Source organism: Urocampus carinirostris, chromosome 19 (assembly GCF_059441175.1).
Source record: "Urocampus carinirostris isolate Australia breed hairy pipefish chromosome 19, RoL_Ucar_1.0, whole genome shotgun sequence".
In the NCBI taxonomy this organism is placed as follows: Eukaryota; Metazoa; Chordata; class Actinopteri; order Syngnathiformes; family Syngnathidae; genus Urocampus; species Urocampus carinirostris.
This window is the reverse complement of record NC_142367.1, coordinates 17,357,001-17,372,184: the sequence shown is the minus strand read 5'-3', so window position 1 is coordinate 17,372,184 and position 15,184 is coordinate 17,357,001. Positions and strand designations below refer to the sequence as shown.

Sequence of the window (15,184 nt, the reverse complement as noted above, 5' to 3'; positions counted from 1 at the left end):
ATGCACATTAGATCAGTGGTGGTACAGTTGATCGATTTATCGTCTAACTATATCCTCGCAGTCTGGCTCAATAACATTAGTAATAACAATAATCATAATTAAAAATCCCAAATCCCCTGTTTAATCACTAGACGAGAACAGTAGCCAGCCACCATTTCTCTACCACGGACCGGCAAACTAATAAAATTAGCAGGGTTGGGAGAGTAACTTTAAAACTATAAGATGAACCAGGTACTGATCTAATTGTCCCTTTGTGTGACTACAACAAAAATACTACAAAATACGACAAAACTACTACATTTACTACAAAACTAAGTATTGAAATTAGGGCTTGAAAATAGAGACCCAATTTATGATTTTGTTTTCGTTCTGAAAATAAAAAAACACTATAGAAATACTTTAAAGTACTCCAGTAATACTATAATGCAAAAAAATATAACTACATAAATACTACAAAAATACAAATACACTGATATTCCCAAATACTAAAGAAATACTACAAAAATACTAAGAAAATATCTAAAAATACTTCTAAAGAAGTACTTCAATCCCACCGCTACATTAACAATTTAATATAAAATACTACTACAAAAATTTTACAGAGTAAAAAAACATTGCAATACTACAAAAATACTAAATAAATACTACAAAAATACAACTTCGGTGATCCAGTACTCCAAAGTTACTACAGATATAATTAAAAAAATTATAGTATGGAAATACTCCAAAAATATTACTATAAAAATACTACAAATTTACTACAAAACTAAGAATTGAAATTAGGGCCTCAAAATGGAGACCCAATTTATTGTTTTCATTCTTAAAATAAAAAAACACTATAGAAATACTTAATAGTACTACAGGAATACAAATACACTGATATTCCCAAATACTAAAGAAATACAACAAAAAATACTACTAAGGAAATACCTAAAAATACTTCGAAAGAAGTACTTCACTCACACCACTACAGAAATACTACTACAGAAATACTACAAAAATACTATTACGGAAACACTACAACAGAAATACTACAGAGAAAAAAAGTTGCAATATTATAAAAATAAATAAATACTACAATAATACAACTTCAGTGATACAGTACCCTAAAATTACTACAGATATAATACAATAATTATAAAATGAAAATACTCCAAAGATACTACAAAAATACTACTGCAGAAAAACTACCAAAAATCCCTAAAATATGATAAAAACTACAGAAATGTTATGACAGAAACACTACAAAAATACTGCTACATAAACACATATACTACAGAGAAAACACCACTGCAGTAATTTTACAAATATATTAAATACTTCAAAAATACTACTGTGGAAATACTTAAAACAATTCCACAGAAACACTAAAAAAAACTACTACTCCAGACTAGAGCTAAGATTCATGGCCCGAGCCCGAACCCGAACCCGAGGCAATTTCGGGCCGGGTCGGGCCTGAAATGTCAGTCATACGGTCGGGTCGGGTCGGGTTCGGTCCTGCTTTTTTTTTTTAATTAATTAATAATTATAAATATATGTTCATTAAAAATATATACTTAAACTATGTATGGATACTAGACCAAGGAATACTTGTTATAAAATAAATAATTTGGATAAAACGGAGAAGGAGCTGTAATTGCTTTTAACGGAGCCAGAGCATGCTCTGTGCACGTGACGTGACGTGAATGCTGTCCTCTTAATAATCTTCCCCTCCGCAAATTCGCGTGATTTTGGCCTGGTATCCCCGATATGGAGTCGGACCAACAAGAAGTTAAGGATAAACTCAAGAGAGGAGAACTGACGAGGAAAACGCACTCTGGTAAGAGTTTTAATAAGCGTTTTATATAGAATACGATCGCTTTTGTCGGAAGTGTACATTGACGTTGGTGACATTTTCATCCGCGTTAAAAAACGCAATTTGCAGAATAAAATCACGCTTTATTGTTTAAATAAACGCGTTATATAGACTAGGATCTCCCAATTATTATAATTAGCTCGCTTTATTGTTTTAATAAGCGTTTTATATAGAATACGATCGGGGGGGGGGGGGGATTTACATAGGAGTCGGAAAAGGGCACAACACGTCAACACCCCCTCAATGATAGTGCCGCGCTAAAATCTTAAGGATATAGACTAGGATCTCCCAATTATTATAATTAGCTCGCTTTATTGTTTTAATAAGCGTTTTATATAGAATACGATCAGGGGGGGGGGGGATTTGCATAGGAGTCGGAAAAGGGCACAACACGTCAACACCCCCTCAATGATAGTGCCGCGCTAAAATCTTAAGGACGTACTACTACTGCTGCTGTGGATTATGGCCCAATGATCAAGTCGTCAAAATGACGGACGCCCTTAAATGTTTTCGCTACCTCAAAAAAAAAAAACCCGTCAATGACAGATTGTCGCTTAATGTAACATCTGCAGTGCAGACACAGAAATATAAAAGATGTAAATGTTTATACAGTTTTATTTAACTTAGGCCTAGATGTTGTAACAAAAGGCAGAGTTTAATTTGTTATCATAAATCACCCCTCCTTATAAATAAAATATGTAATTTCGGGCCCCCTCGGGCCGGGCCAGCAAATCCAGTTAATTAGTCGGGCTCGGTCCGGGTCGGGTTTAATACCCCTCGGGCCTGCGTCGGGCTCGGGTGCTTTTTTTGGGCCCGATCTTACCTCTACTCCAGACACACCACAGAGAAAACACCACGTAGCAATTTCACAAAAATAATAAATAAATACTGCAGAATTACTATCATGGAAATGTTTTTTAAAAATGAATACTCTCACAGACATACTAGAAAAGTACTCCAGATACAATCCAAAAATTCTTCTATGAAAGTACTGCAAAAATATGACAAAACTTACTACTAAAATACTAGAGAATTCTTCAAAAAATAAAACTATAGCAATACTCCTAAAATATGACTACAGTAATATGCTATAAGATATACTATCTATCTATCTCTAATATATATATATATATATATATATATATATATATATATATATATATACTGGACTGTCTCAGAAAATTAGAATATTGTGATAAAGTTCTTTATTTTCTGTAATGCAATTAAAAAAACAAAAATGTCATACATTCTGGATTCATTACACATCAACTGAACTATTTCAAGCCTTTTATTATTTGAATATTGCTGATTTTGGCTTACAGCTGAAAAAAACTCAAAAATCCTATCTCAAAATATTAGAATACTTCCTCAGACCAAGTAAAAAAATAATTTTATAATAATTTTTAGCAAAACTAAATCAAACATTTGAAAATGTCCATTGATGCACTCAGTACTTGGTTGGGAATCCTCTTGCACGGATCACTGCATCAATCCGGCGTGGCATGGAGGCAATCAGCCTGTGGCATTGCTGAGGTGTTATTGATGCCCAGGATGCTTCGATAGCGGCCTTCAGCTCATTTGCATTTGTAGGTCTGGTGTCTTTCATCTTCTTCTTAACTACACCCCACAAATTCTCGATGGGGTTCAGGTCAGGGGAATTAGCAGGCCAATCAAGGACAGTGATGCCATGGTCAGTGCACCAGTTACTGGTGGTTTTGGCACTGTGGGCAGGTGCCAGATCATGCTGGAAAATGAAATCCTCATCTCCATAGAGCTTTTCAGCAGATGGAAGCATGTAGTGCTCTAAAATCTCTTGGTACACAGTTGCATTTACTCTGGACTTGATGAAACACAGTGGACCAACACCAGCAGCTGACATGGCTCCCCAAACCATTGCCGACTGTGGGAACTTCACACTGGATTTCAAGCAACTTGGATTTTGCTCTTCTCCAGCCTTTCTCCAGACTCTGGCGCCTTGACTTCCAAATGAAATGCAAAACTTGCTTTCGTCTGAAAAGAGAACTTTGGACCACTCTGCAACTGTCCAGTGCTTCTTCTCCATAGCCCAAGTCAGACGCTTCTTCCGTTGTCTTGAGTTCAGAAGTGGCTTGACCATGGGAATACGGCTATTGTAGCCCATTTCCCGGACACGCCTGTGAACTGTGGCTTTTGATACCTGGACTCCAGCTTCAGCCCACTGTCTTTGAAGCTCCCTCAAATTCTGGAAGCGGCTCTTCTTCACAATTTTGTTAAGGCTGCGGTCATCTCTCTTGGTTGTGCAGTGTTTCCGGCCACATTTTTCCCTTCCAACAGACTTTTTGTGGATATGCTTTGAAACTGCACTCTGAACAGCCTGCTCTTTGAGAAATTTCTTTTTGTGTCTTACCCTCCTGATGGAGGGTATCAATGATGGTCCTCTGGACAGCAGTCAGATCAGCAGTGATTTAGTTTACTGAACAAAGCTGAGTGTTTTTAAGGCTCAGGAAACCCTCGCAAGGTGTTTCGAGTTAATTAGATGATTCAGGTGATTAGTTGAATAGCCTACTTGTATACTTTTTCATGATATTCTAATATTTTGAGATAGGATTTTTGAGTTTTCTTAAGCTGTAAGCCAAATTCAGCAATATTAAAATAATAAAAGGCTTGAAATAGTTCAGTTGATGTGTAATGAATCCAGAATGTATGACATTTTTGTTTTTTTAATTGCATTACAGAAAATAAAGAACTTTATCACAATATTCTAATTTTCTGAGACAGTCCAGTATACATACATTGCTACAAAAATACTATAGTAATACTCCAAAAATACAACTACAGTTATACTACAAAGCTAAACTGGAGATCAAAATTAGCGAACAACTTATAAGAAATTTAAACTCGGGAAGTAAAGCACTCGTCGTGGGATCAAGAGGTCGCAGGTTCGATTCCCGGCTCCTCCGTGTTATATGTCAAGGTGTCCTTGGGCAAGACAATGAATCCATAATGCCCCCGATAGCAGGTAGTTGTCTTGCATGGCTAATGCCGCTATCGTTGTGTGAGTGTGTGTGTGTGAATGGGTAAGTGTGAAGCACATTGTAAAGCGCTTTGGGAAGTCTTCAGTGACTTGAAAAGCGCTATACAAATGCAGACCATTTACATGTCTGCATGCATATTTATTCATAAATGAAAAATTTGGATAAGACTCCTTTGCCAAATGTTTTAACCCCCATAGCAGCCTGCAACTCAAAGAATTAGCCCACCCCTGCTCTCGTAGTCTCACCTGAGCAGATGTACCATAGCGGCCTGGGAGCAGCCTGCACCTGCTGTATTTCTCCAGCAGGGGATTGAGCTCCAACCAGTGCGTAGCCTCGATAGGGCATGGCAGAGGCGGGGCTTCCGGATACTTCGTTCAGCAAAGAAAGGAAGTTTTCGTCCGCGGCGCTTTCTTCAGCATTTTGCAACAGCGAGCTCACTGCGGCCTCCGTTCGGCCGCTGGCTTGAAGCAGCCTGGGGAGCGTCTCAGCCGGCGTTCCGGTGTCGCCCCGTATCGGAGCGCTCCTCCCGTGGGGACGGAGGATTACGTGCACGTTCGAACCCCCGAAACCAAAAGAGTTGACGCCCACGATGCCACCGTGGACGGGAAGCGGGCGGTCCACCACTCGGATACGGCCGTCACTCAGGGCGGGGATGTCGGCATTGGGACTGCTGAAGTGGAGGTTGGGAGCCCACATTCCTTTTTCCAGAGACAGCAGCACCTGGGAATAGTCAGATTTTAATTCAAGAGGGATTTCCCTTTTTTTTTTGCCAACCAGAAAGTAAATGCAGTTTTCCATAACGTCCACATGATGGCGACCGAAGTATCATGTGAAGTAAAGTGGATTGTGTACTAAACAGTTGTGCACTATTGCGGGAAAATTATAATTTGACCCTCCTGATTTTATCTGCAAAAAGAAAACCCCCCAAAACACCTACTGTATATTAAGTGCATTGCTTTTATTTGTTAAATACTCAAGCCAGTAATTTCGGTTCGTTCTTTTGTTGTATGTATGTATGTAAGGGAAAGAGAGCGAAAGAGACTAAAAAAGAGAGAAAGAAATAGAGAGAAAAAAGAAACTGAGGGAAAAGAAAGATACAAAAAGAAAAAGACAATGAGTAAAGGGGAGAGACAAAAAGAAAGTGTGAGAAAGGAAAAATACAAGAGACAAAGAGAGAGGAGAAAACAAAACAGAAAGAGGGAACAGAAAAAGATACAGAAAGAAAAACAGAAAAGGGGAGAGAATGAGTCAAGTCAAGTCATGCTTACTCGTTACATAAGAAGTCTCAAAGGGCCACACAGAACACAGACTATTATTACACCATCCCCTGATCTAAAACCTACAAGACGGCAAGGAAAAACTCAATACCAACATAGAAAGAAAGAGAAAAAAAAAAGATTTCTACTTCTGTTTTGACTAACACGGGACTTTCTCAAAACACAACATTTGCAGAAAACGAGGGATTACTGTACTCTATTCATTTTACACACCAACAAAAAAACCAGCATCCTGTTTACCTTGGCCATGGCCGCTAGACCAGAAGCCGGTTCCGGATGGCCCATGTTGGATTTGGTGGAACCGATGAGCAACGGCTCCCGCCTGGACTCGCAGAACACGCTGACGATACCGTTCACTTCCTGTGGGTCACCAACCTGCCAATTGACACCACAACATACATCCCATTTTAAAGCCACGATGGACATTTTACTTGCAAATTTCATAAAAGACAAAAGGTGGCGCTGCTGACCTTTGTTCCAGTGCCGTGGGCTTCGATGTACTCCACCTGGTCGGGTGTGATGTTTGCCTCTTGATAAAGAGAACGAACAAGTTGGGCCTGCATGTCGCCTGAAGGAAATGTCACTCCTGCAAAGTCAAACCAAAATACATCAAACAGCTCTCACATGCTTGCCCTTTTTTAACTATTAAAGGGGGAGTGTGTGATCACCACTCAATCAAGCTGAAGCATATGCATTTCAAAAAGACACAGCATCGAAGCTTAACTACATGTTTTCTTGAATATCAGCCGGCGACAGTAAATGAAATGTGACAAACAACAACAAAAATGAACCGGATACACCCGAAGCGACTGGAAAGAGCCAATGGCTGGAGTTGATCAGAGGCGGTGTAGGTGAGTAACTACTTTAGAAGCTATCAAGAGAAGCTAAGGACAAAGCAACCTTATTTACACAGAGCAGCTAACAATAACAATAGTGGGTAGCTGTGAGCCAAAGCCTGCAGCGAAGTGACTCACATGGGTGGCTAGATAAAGAAACAGCTGAAAAAAAGATGAAAGAATTACGGGACTCCGCGACTATCACATGCAGGGCTCAGCTTTAGAAGGTAAGTTGTTGTTAAGAGCTAAAAGCACAACCGGGACTTTTGTAAAATCCTCATTCGGGTATTCACGGTGGTAAAACGCCAGCCCAAAAATGTCATCCTCTTCAAATTGAGGCCTAAGCTTTGTAAGATAAAATATAAAATGAACTCGTGTTCCAAAATCTTGACCGATTCACACCTATTTTAGATCCATTTTTTAATAATATTACTTCCGATAATCAATCTGGTAATAACAATGTAAAAACATAGTAATAGCAAGACAAGCTGTTATTTTAGAAATTATTAGGGCTGAAACTAACAATAAGTGTTACAATCGATTTTTTTTTTCTTCCTGAATCGATTTTTTGGGGTATCTTAAAAAAATAAAAATATTTTCCTCTTTTTTATTCAAATGATTAAGATTTGGACAGATAGAAAAATAGTGCACAAAAACAATCTGCTGATATATAAAACTATCGCAAAATCCAGGTGTTTGTCAATTAACTTGACAGACAAAAATATGCACAGTACTAATAAATGCAAATATGTGAGATAATATTTTCCTAAAATCTTATCCAAAGGTCATTATTTGTTTTCATTTTACATGTAGCAAATTTTTTATCCACAAAAAATATCAAAAATGTAAACCCACCTTAAAATGTTGTCAACAATTTGTTTTTAGGTTAAATCTTTAAATATGATGAACGTTTCTCATATGAAAATGATATATATTAATAATAATCTTAATAATAATGCTTGATAATCTGCTCCTTATCTAGAGGTATACATGGCAACATTAATATGAATAATTTCCCTTTTTAATTTATTTCATTGAACTATTTTCAGATATTTTTTTCTCTGTACTTCTGTTCTCCTGAAAACTTAACTCATGATGAAACAAACACTAAAAAGTTGAAACTTTCTTGCCATTTTTTCTGTTATGATGTAATGTCAAATAAAAAAAGGATTAAAAAAATAAAAGATAACTTATGAAACCGGTCTTGGCGTCCACTTCAGGACTAAAGTGGTACTACAAATTTCAGCGTCACGATAATATTGTGTGCACTCGTATTCGCATTGATTTAACACACTTAGTAGCTCATAAATCACGTGATACAACGAATCGATTATCCAATTAGTTGCCAACGCTTTATAGATTAATTGTTGCAGCCCTAAAATGCATATCAAGTACTTTGTACTCACAAAAAGTAGACCCCTGGCGCCAATGAATGAAATATGTTATCAATATAATACAAACTGGGGTTTTAACACAGCCAATTTGCATGCTTATTGCGTAGAAATTTCTAAAAGTAACAGGATTTGAACCCAGATAGCTCTTCCACTGTACCCAGACAATTATATGAGTCCAAAATAATCTCACGGGCGCTGACCCAATTCCTCACATTTCATCCTTTGTGCGAACTTAATGAAATGATTCAATCGGCCCTACTAACCCTGTTCTTTGTATCCATCGGTGTTGTTCCCGGCATTCAGAACGGTGGCGTAAACTCTCCTGGCTGCAGAGCGCTTGGTCAGAAAGACCGCCACTGCCGCCTCCGAACGAACGTACCCGTCACCTTGAGGACACAATAAGAATTGAGTACGGGACAAATCAGATTGAGAACTGTTAGAAGCAATCAATTAATTGTAGCTGTAATAGTAAATATTCACCATTCTATTCTTTAATGACTGACTGAAAAAAACTGATGATGTCTGCAGTAAGATGTTTAATACTTTTCGATAAGTTATCTTTAAAATCCTTTTATATATCTTTAAATTCCAGTAAATGGCCATTGTTATTAATAACGCTGACTGTCAAATGGCCACTAGAGGGAGCCCAATGCTGGCATCGGCCCGTGTGACAAATACATCTCTTAAAATAAGGCTGGTATCAGCACTCGCTTAGTCGCATACCTGTCAACCTGTACGTTTTTGCCGTACAAAGTTTTTTATCATGCATTTTTAAGACGTGTACGACGTACAAGAAAATCTGTACGGAAAAACGCAAATTTGTCAATTATGGGTACCATCCGGTATACACCGACTATCACGAAATAGCAAATCACTCAAGTCAAACAAAATTGATTTGTGTAGTGAAAGGAAGTCCGTCTCTTTTTAAAGAACCGGATTTTTCGGCTCAACTCATTAAAGAGAGCCGGCTCTCAAACGGCTCACTCGCTTTGATGCATTACATTACGAATCATTATGTAGTATAAAGAAGTTAGGAAAAAAAGGAAATGCAAACAAGAAAATAAAAAAAGACAAGTCTATGGTTATCCTTTTAATCAGTATATTACCACCAATAATTTAATGCAGAAAATGAGTTCATCATTTGAATAAGAAAATGTATTATTCTACTTAATTATATTTGCATGTATTTTTTCCTTCTATAGTGAACGTCCAAGCTACTTGATTTTTGAACTTTTTTTAAAAAAAATAAACCTCATTCATGTCGAGCAACTCAGGATCTCACAACAAAATGTTAATTAACAATATATATGATGTAACCAAACACATGTACAATATAACACGTTAAACTACATAAACACGTTTGAAAAAAAAAATATGGTGTGAGATTATTTTGTATTTTGTAAGGGAAAATACGACAGTTTGTAAGGGCATGGAGCCGAGAAGGTTGACAGGTATATAGTCGAAACCTTATTTATTATGAGGTCACAATTCTCGTATTTTGTTTAAAATAGAAATTTACTAAACAAAGTTACTAAAAATGAACTGAATGTTTTGAGGGTTTCACGAAAATTATTCTTCAACCTGATGTCATTGATGTGCTTTATATTGGAAAAGAACACACATTTTTGATGATATTACGACCTAAGGTGAGACAAATTGTGAACTAAATTCTCAATCATACATATTCCTTCAGCTATTATTTGGTAATTGAAATTAAAGTTTATTAAACACCTGAATAATCAATATATTAAAGAAAAATTGTTGCGGCTTTTTGAGAACATACAAGGGTTTTTTTTCAATCATTTGGTGACTTTTTCAGTATTAGAACTTCTAACATGGCGAAAAAAAACCGAATTTTTGATTTCTGGGGATTAACAAAGAGGGGGACACTACAGCAGAGACTTTTTTTTTCTCTATGTGAAGACCTTCAACCAAACAATTCATCATTTTCTATTGGATGACCCTTGTATATAAATGCAAGTACAGTTATATATAGAATGCACCGTTCTTTAAAACAAGATAATTTCTTTTGTTTTTACCTGAGGAATCAAAAGACTTGCAAGCCCCGTCTGGGCTGAGCATGCCAAGTTTCATGAACTGCACAGAAGTGGTGGGCTTGAGAAGCAAGTTTACTCCCCCCACCAAGGCAGCATCGCAATGGCCCAATCGGATGGCTTGGAAGGCATTCTCTAAAGCCAGCAAGCTGGACGAGCAAGCCGTGTCTATGGATGTGCTGGGTCCTGCGAGACAAAATAAAAAAATAAAAGAATCAAGGCCACTGTAAAACTTAAAAAAAAAAACGCCAGGATTTCAGGTCGCGTACCTTTAAAGTCAAAAAAGTAGGACAGCCTGTTAGCCATCATGGCCCGCTGGCACCCCGTCATGCTATAGCCCAGCAATTCTTCGGGATCCCTGCTCAAGGCCTCCCCCGCTTCCGAGCCACTTACTCCGATGTACACGCCCGTTTTACTGCCGCGTAGGGTGGTCGGGTTGAGTCCTGAAGAGTTTTTGTCACGTCAATTGTTTCCGCGAACGTTTAGAAGAGTTTCTCCTCACCTCCGTCCACGACGGCCTCGTAGGCCACCTCCATCATGAGACGTAGCTGAGGGTCCATGTTGTTTGCTTGTTTGGCGTGGACTCCGAAAAATGCCGCGTCAAAATGGCTGATGTCTTTGAGTTTACCGTTCCTCTTCGGAAGACCGTACAGGCCTGAAAATCAAACACAAGGGAAAAAAACATGGATGAGAAGATTCAGTGTGCTGACTTATGATGGAAAATTAGAAAAATTATATCCTTTTAGGGAAGAAATTTGATCTTTTCTAAGTCAATCACTTAAAAATGTAGAGACCGATAATAGCCAAATATGACATCACTATTATCAACCCGGTAGCAAAAAAAAGACTAGAATAGTCAATTGACGCCACGCTATAACATTCAATCAGCCAGCAGATTCGAAGCATTTATAATATCAGTGTTCTCGTTTGCCCGCGTCCCCGCGTCCTAGACGCATTATTTTTGCTGGGGAAGCATCGTGTCAAATCAACGTGCATCCCCGGGACACAACCTTTTTTAAAACAAAATTGTCATTATCATTTTTTAACAAAGATTTACCGCACTCCAAACTTTTCGTGAGGCAGATTCGCCATTGTTGTTTTGGTCTCGCAGTTCAAGTTTTCGTCTGCACGCCGATCTCCAGTTCGAGTTGTGTAGTGAAAGTCCGTATCTTTTCAGAGAACCGGCTTTTTCGGCCCAAGAGCCGGCTCTCAAACGGCTCACTTGCTTTGATGCATTATATTACGAATGATCATGTTGTATAAAGAAGTTAAGAAAAAAAGGAAGTATAAAAGGAGAAAATGAAAAAAAAGACAGGTTTGTGGTGATCCTTTTTAATCAATATATTACCAACAATAATTTAATGCAGAAAATGAATTAATAATTTGAATAAGAAAATGTATTATTCTACTTAATTATATTTACATGTATTTTTTTCATCTACAGTGAATGTCCGAGCTACTTCATTTTTTACTTTTTTTTATAATAAACCTCATTCATGTCGAGCAACTCAGTGTCTCACAACAAAATGTTCATTAACAATATATATGTTATGAGGAAACACATGTTCAATATAACATGTTAAACTACATAAATAAACATGTTTCCACCACTACCGGCGTATGGCGCTGTAAGAGCTCACCCAGAATCCACCCTGAAGAAGAAATCTCTTCTCTTCATAGTTTGTGTGTAAACATACTATACTGTATCTCCAGCGCGCTATGAACTTTGACATTTTTATTGTTAAATATCACGTGCATCCATTTAATAAGGGTGTTGTAAAGAATAGGCCAGACGTTTCTTTTGAAACGAAAGTGGAATATGAAAGCTTGATGCGGTTGAGAAAATGGTCGGATATCTTTTATCCGGGCACTTTCTAGCATGGCTGAAGAAGTCATCTAACTTTTGAAGCTCAACTTTGTTTATCTTTATAGAGCATATTATTTTTTTAAATGTTTATTTTTTAGTACAAAACAATACAAGTTACTTATACAAGCCTTAAACATACTTATATGAACCTTAAACATACAAAATATAGCACTGAAGCAACTTACGAACAAATTCAACTTACAAACAATCGCCCGGAACCCATCTCGTTGGTAAGTAGGGAAGCGTCTGTATGTACGTTTGGAGCTAAGATAACACCACTTGATAAGAACAAGTGATATATTTTTAGCCGAGGCATGTGAAACAAATTATCAAGGCACTTGTATAATGTAGAAAAGTTACATATTTTCACATAATGAACACACCCACAAATCATGAAATATCTGAATGTTTTTGTTGCTCATAGAAATATCGTCATAGTTATTACTGAGAAACCATAGTTATTACTGACAAACAAGGTAAGTATTGATCGATTGATTAACTCAAGCTGTAGTATTATCCACTATTTGGAGACATGTTTACTGAAGCTGTAAACTGTTTTTTTAATTGTAACTCAAAGACCCACAGAAAGAAATGTGATTTTGTGTGTTTCTATGAGGTTTTAGTTACTGATCTCCTGAAGTTGGATTATAACGGGTATCGGTAAAAACAGTTATTTTGCATCCCTTGAAAAAGTCAATATTTAAAATAAATAAGAATGTGTGTTGTGACACTGTAATCGTGGCACTAGTGCTTGTCTGGGTCAGTAAAAAGCACCATACACAGGATCTAGTCAGGTAAATTAAGTATATCCTTGTTTTAATTCATTAAAATACAATATTTTCAAAGTTTCCATTCACCTGTTTTGCTCAAAACTGTTTAAAAAAATATATGTCAAATGAACTCACCTGCGGTCCACCTGCGATCATCCTCCGTCACCATGTCCACTCCATTGATGAGATTCTCCCAAAATTCTTCCAGGTTGTTGGACTCGGGCAACCGGCCCGATATCCCTGCAATGACCACGTCCTCCATGCTTTTTACCTGAGGATAAAAAACAAAAATCAGTCAGGCAGGATTACATTTCCAAAAAGCAATTAAGCAGAATAATTTAATAACATTAAATATAAAAACCATTGCTTTAAGCCTTGTTCCTCAAATCAAGTGAGTTGGTCAGGCTTGGGCGGGCTTTGATACCCACAGGCCTGAATTTTTTTATGCCCGATCTTACCTCTTAAAATTGACTCTTTTAAAGAAACATTTTTGTCCTTTATACCAACCTTTTGGTTTCCTCTCTTTCATGATTGCTCAAACTGACTGACTAACCACCAAGGCTAACATCTACATGGGCCATGCTAGCCTCCTCTTTTGCACAAATCTATTACTTTCCTTAATTGAGTACTACTCATTTGTTTCCCGTCTTTCGTGATGCTAGGAGCAACACAACGCAGAAAATCATCAGCTGCTCTCTGCCAGCCATCAAGGCCATTGCCAGGTCGCAATTCAGCAACAGAGCCGACAACATTATAAAGGAGTCCTCTCACCCTGGCCACCACCTATTTGACACCACAGATCCACTAAAACAAAGACAAATAGGCTCAGAAACAAGTTCTTCCTCAGGGCCATCACCACCCTAAACAAGCACAGAAGACGGTTTATGTATAGATAAATGCATATTCATATTTTATTCCTTTACTCTTATTTAGGAAATCTGTTGCACTATTTGTTGATGCACTATTATAGCACTTAGAACCTGGGTCAATCTACCAACACCACATTTAATTCTAATTCCCTAGACACTTATGCTAGCATCTACAGTGCCTTGCGAAACTACTTGGCCCCCTTGAACTTTGTGACCTTTTGCCACATTTCAGACTAAAACTGTAATTTCTTGTGAAGCATCAACAGTAAGTGGGACACAATCATGAAGTGGAGCACAATTTCGTTGTCACAATACGTTAGCCCATTTGTAACAATGACAATAAAGGTATATTCTATTCTAAAAATTTATTGGATATTTTATACGTTTTTAACGAATAAAAAACGAAAAAGTGGGTGTGCAAAATTATTCAGCCCAATTGAGTTAACACTTTGTAGCGCCACCTTTTGCTGCGATTACAGCTGCAAGTCCACATCGAGAAACTGATTCTCCTTCCATTTCAATATTATTGCTTGAACAGTGCTCCTTGGGATGTTCAAAGCTTTGGAAATCTTTTTGTATCCAAATCCAGCTTTAAACTTCTCCACAACAGTATCTCGGACCTGCCTGGTGTGTTCCTCGTTCGTCATGATGCTCTCTGTGATTTGAACAGACCTCTGAGACTATCACAGTGCAGGTGCATTTATACTTTTTATATATTTGTATTTGTTAAACAAGTTTAGAATATCCAATGAAGTGTGTTCCACTTAATGATTGTGTCCCACTTATTGTTGATGCTTCAAAAGAAATTACAGTTTTAGATCTTGATGTTTGAAGTCTGAAATGTGGCAAAAGGTCACAAAGTTCAAGGGGGCCAAATAGTTTTGCAAGCCACTGTAGATGCGAGCATAAGCGTCTAGGGACTTAGAATTAAAGGTTGTGTTGGTAGATTGACCCAAGTGGTATAATAGTACAGCAACAAATAGTGCAATGAAATTAGCAGCAACAGATTTCCTAAATAAGTTTCCTTATTTGCACAAATCCATTGCTCTTCTTAATTTGGTACCATTGCATTGTTTCCAGTCCATAATTTGAGATTAGTTGGGTCATGCACAACTGCAAAATTTAGCTTGTTTCATGAGGAAAACAGGAAACAGACGTGGTATTGAACAATTCAAGTATAATAAAATGACTGAAATGTTTTCAATATATCACACAGACCTATTACACATAGTGCTGTCCAAGTCAGAT

General features: G+C 37.5%; 1 protein-coding gene across 1 annotated transcript in view; it reads right to left on the bottom strand.

Moving 5' to 3' along the window:
- The window catches only part of fasn (fatty acid synthase), a 56,844-nt gene that overhangs the window by 38,583 nt on the left and 3,077 nt on the right, over window positions 1-15,184 (bottom strand). Inside the window, exons 2-9 of the mRNA XM_088324360.1 lie at window positions 13,203-13,338; window positions 10,933-11,085; window positions 10,700-10,873; window positions 10,416-10,616; window positions 8,640-8,762; window positions 6,617-6,732; window positions 6,387-6,521; window positions 5,115-5,589 (exon numbers count right to left, since the gene is read on the bottom strand). Coding sequence (XP_088180486.1) covers window positions 5,115-5,589; window positions 6,387-6,521; window positions 6,617-6,732; window positions 8,640-8,762; window positions 10,416-10,616; window positions 10,700-10,873; window positions 10,933-11,085; window positions 13,203-13,329 — 1,504 coding nt within the window. The 5' untranslated portion in view covers window positions 13,330-13,338. The remainder of the gene's footprint in view (window positions 1-5,114; window positions 5,590-6,386; window positions 6,522-6,616; window positions 6,733-8,639; window positions 8,763-10,415; window positions 10,617-10,699; window positions 10,874-10,932; window positions 11,086-13,202; window positions 13,339-15,184) is intronic.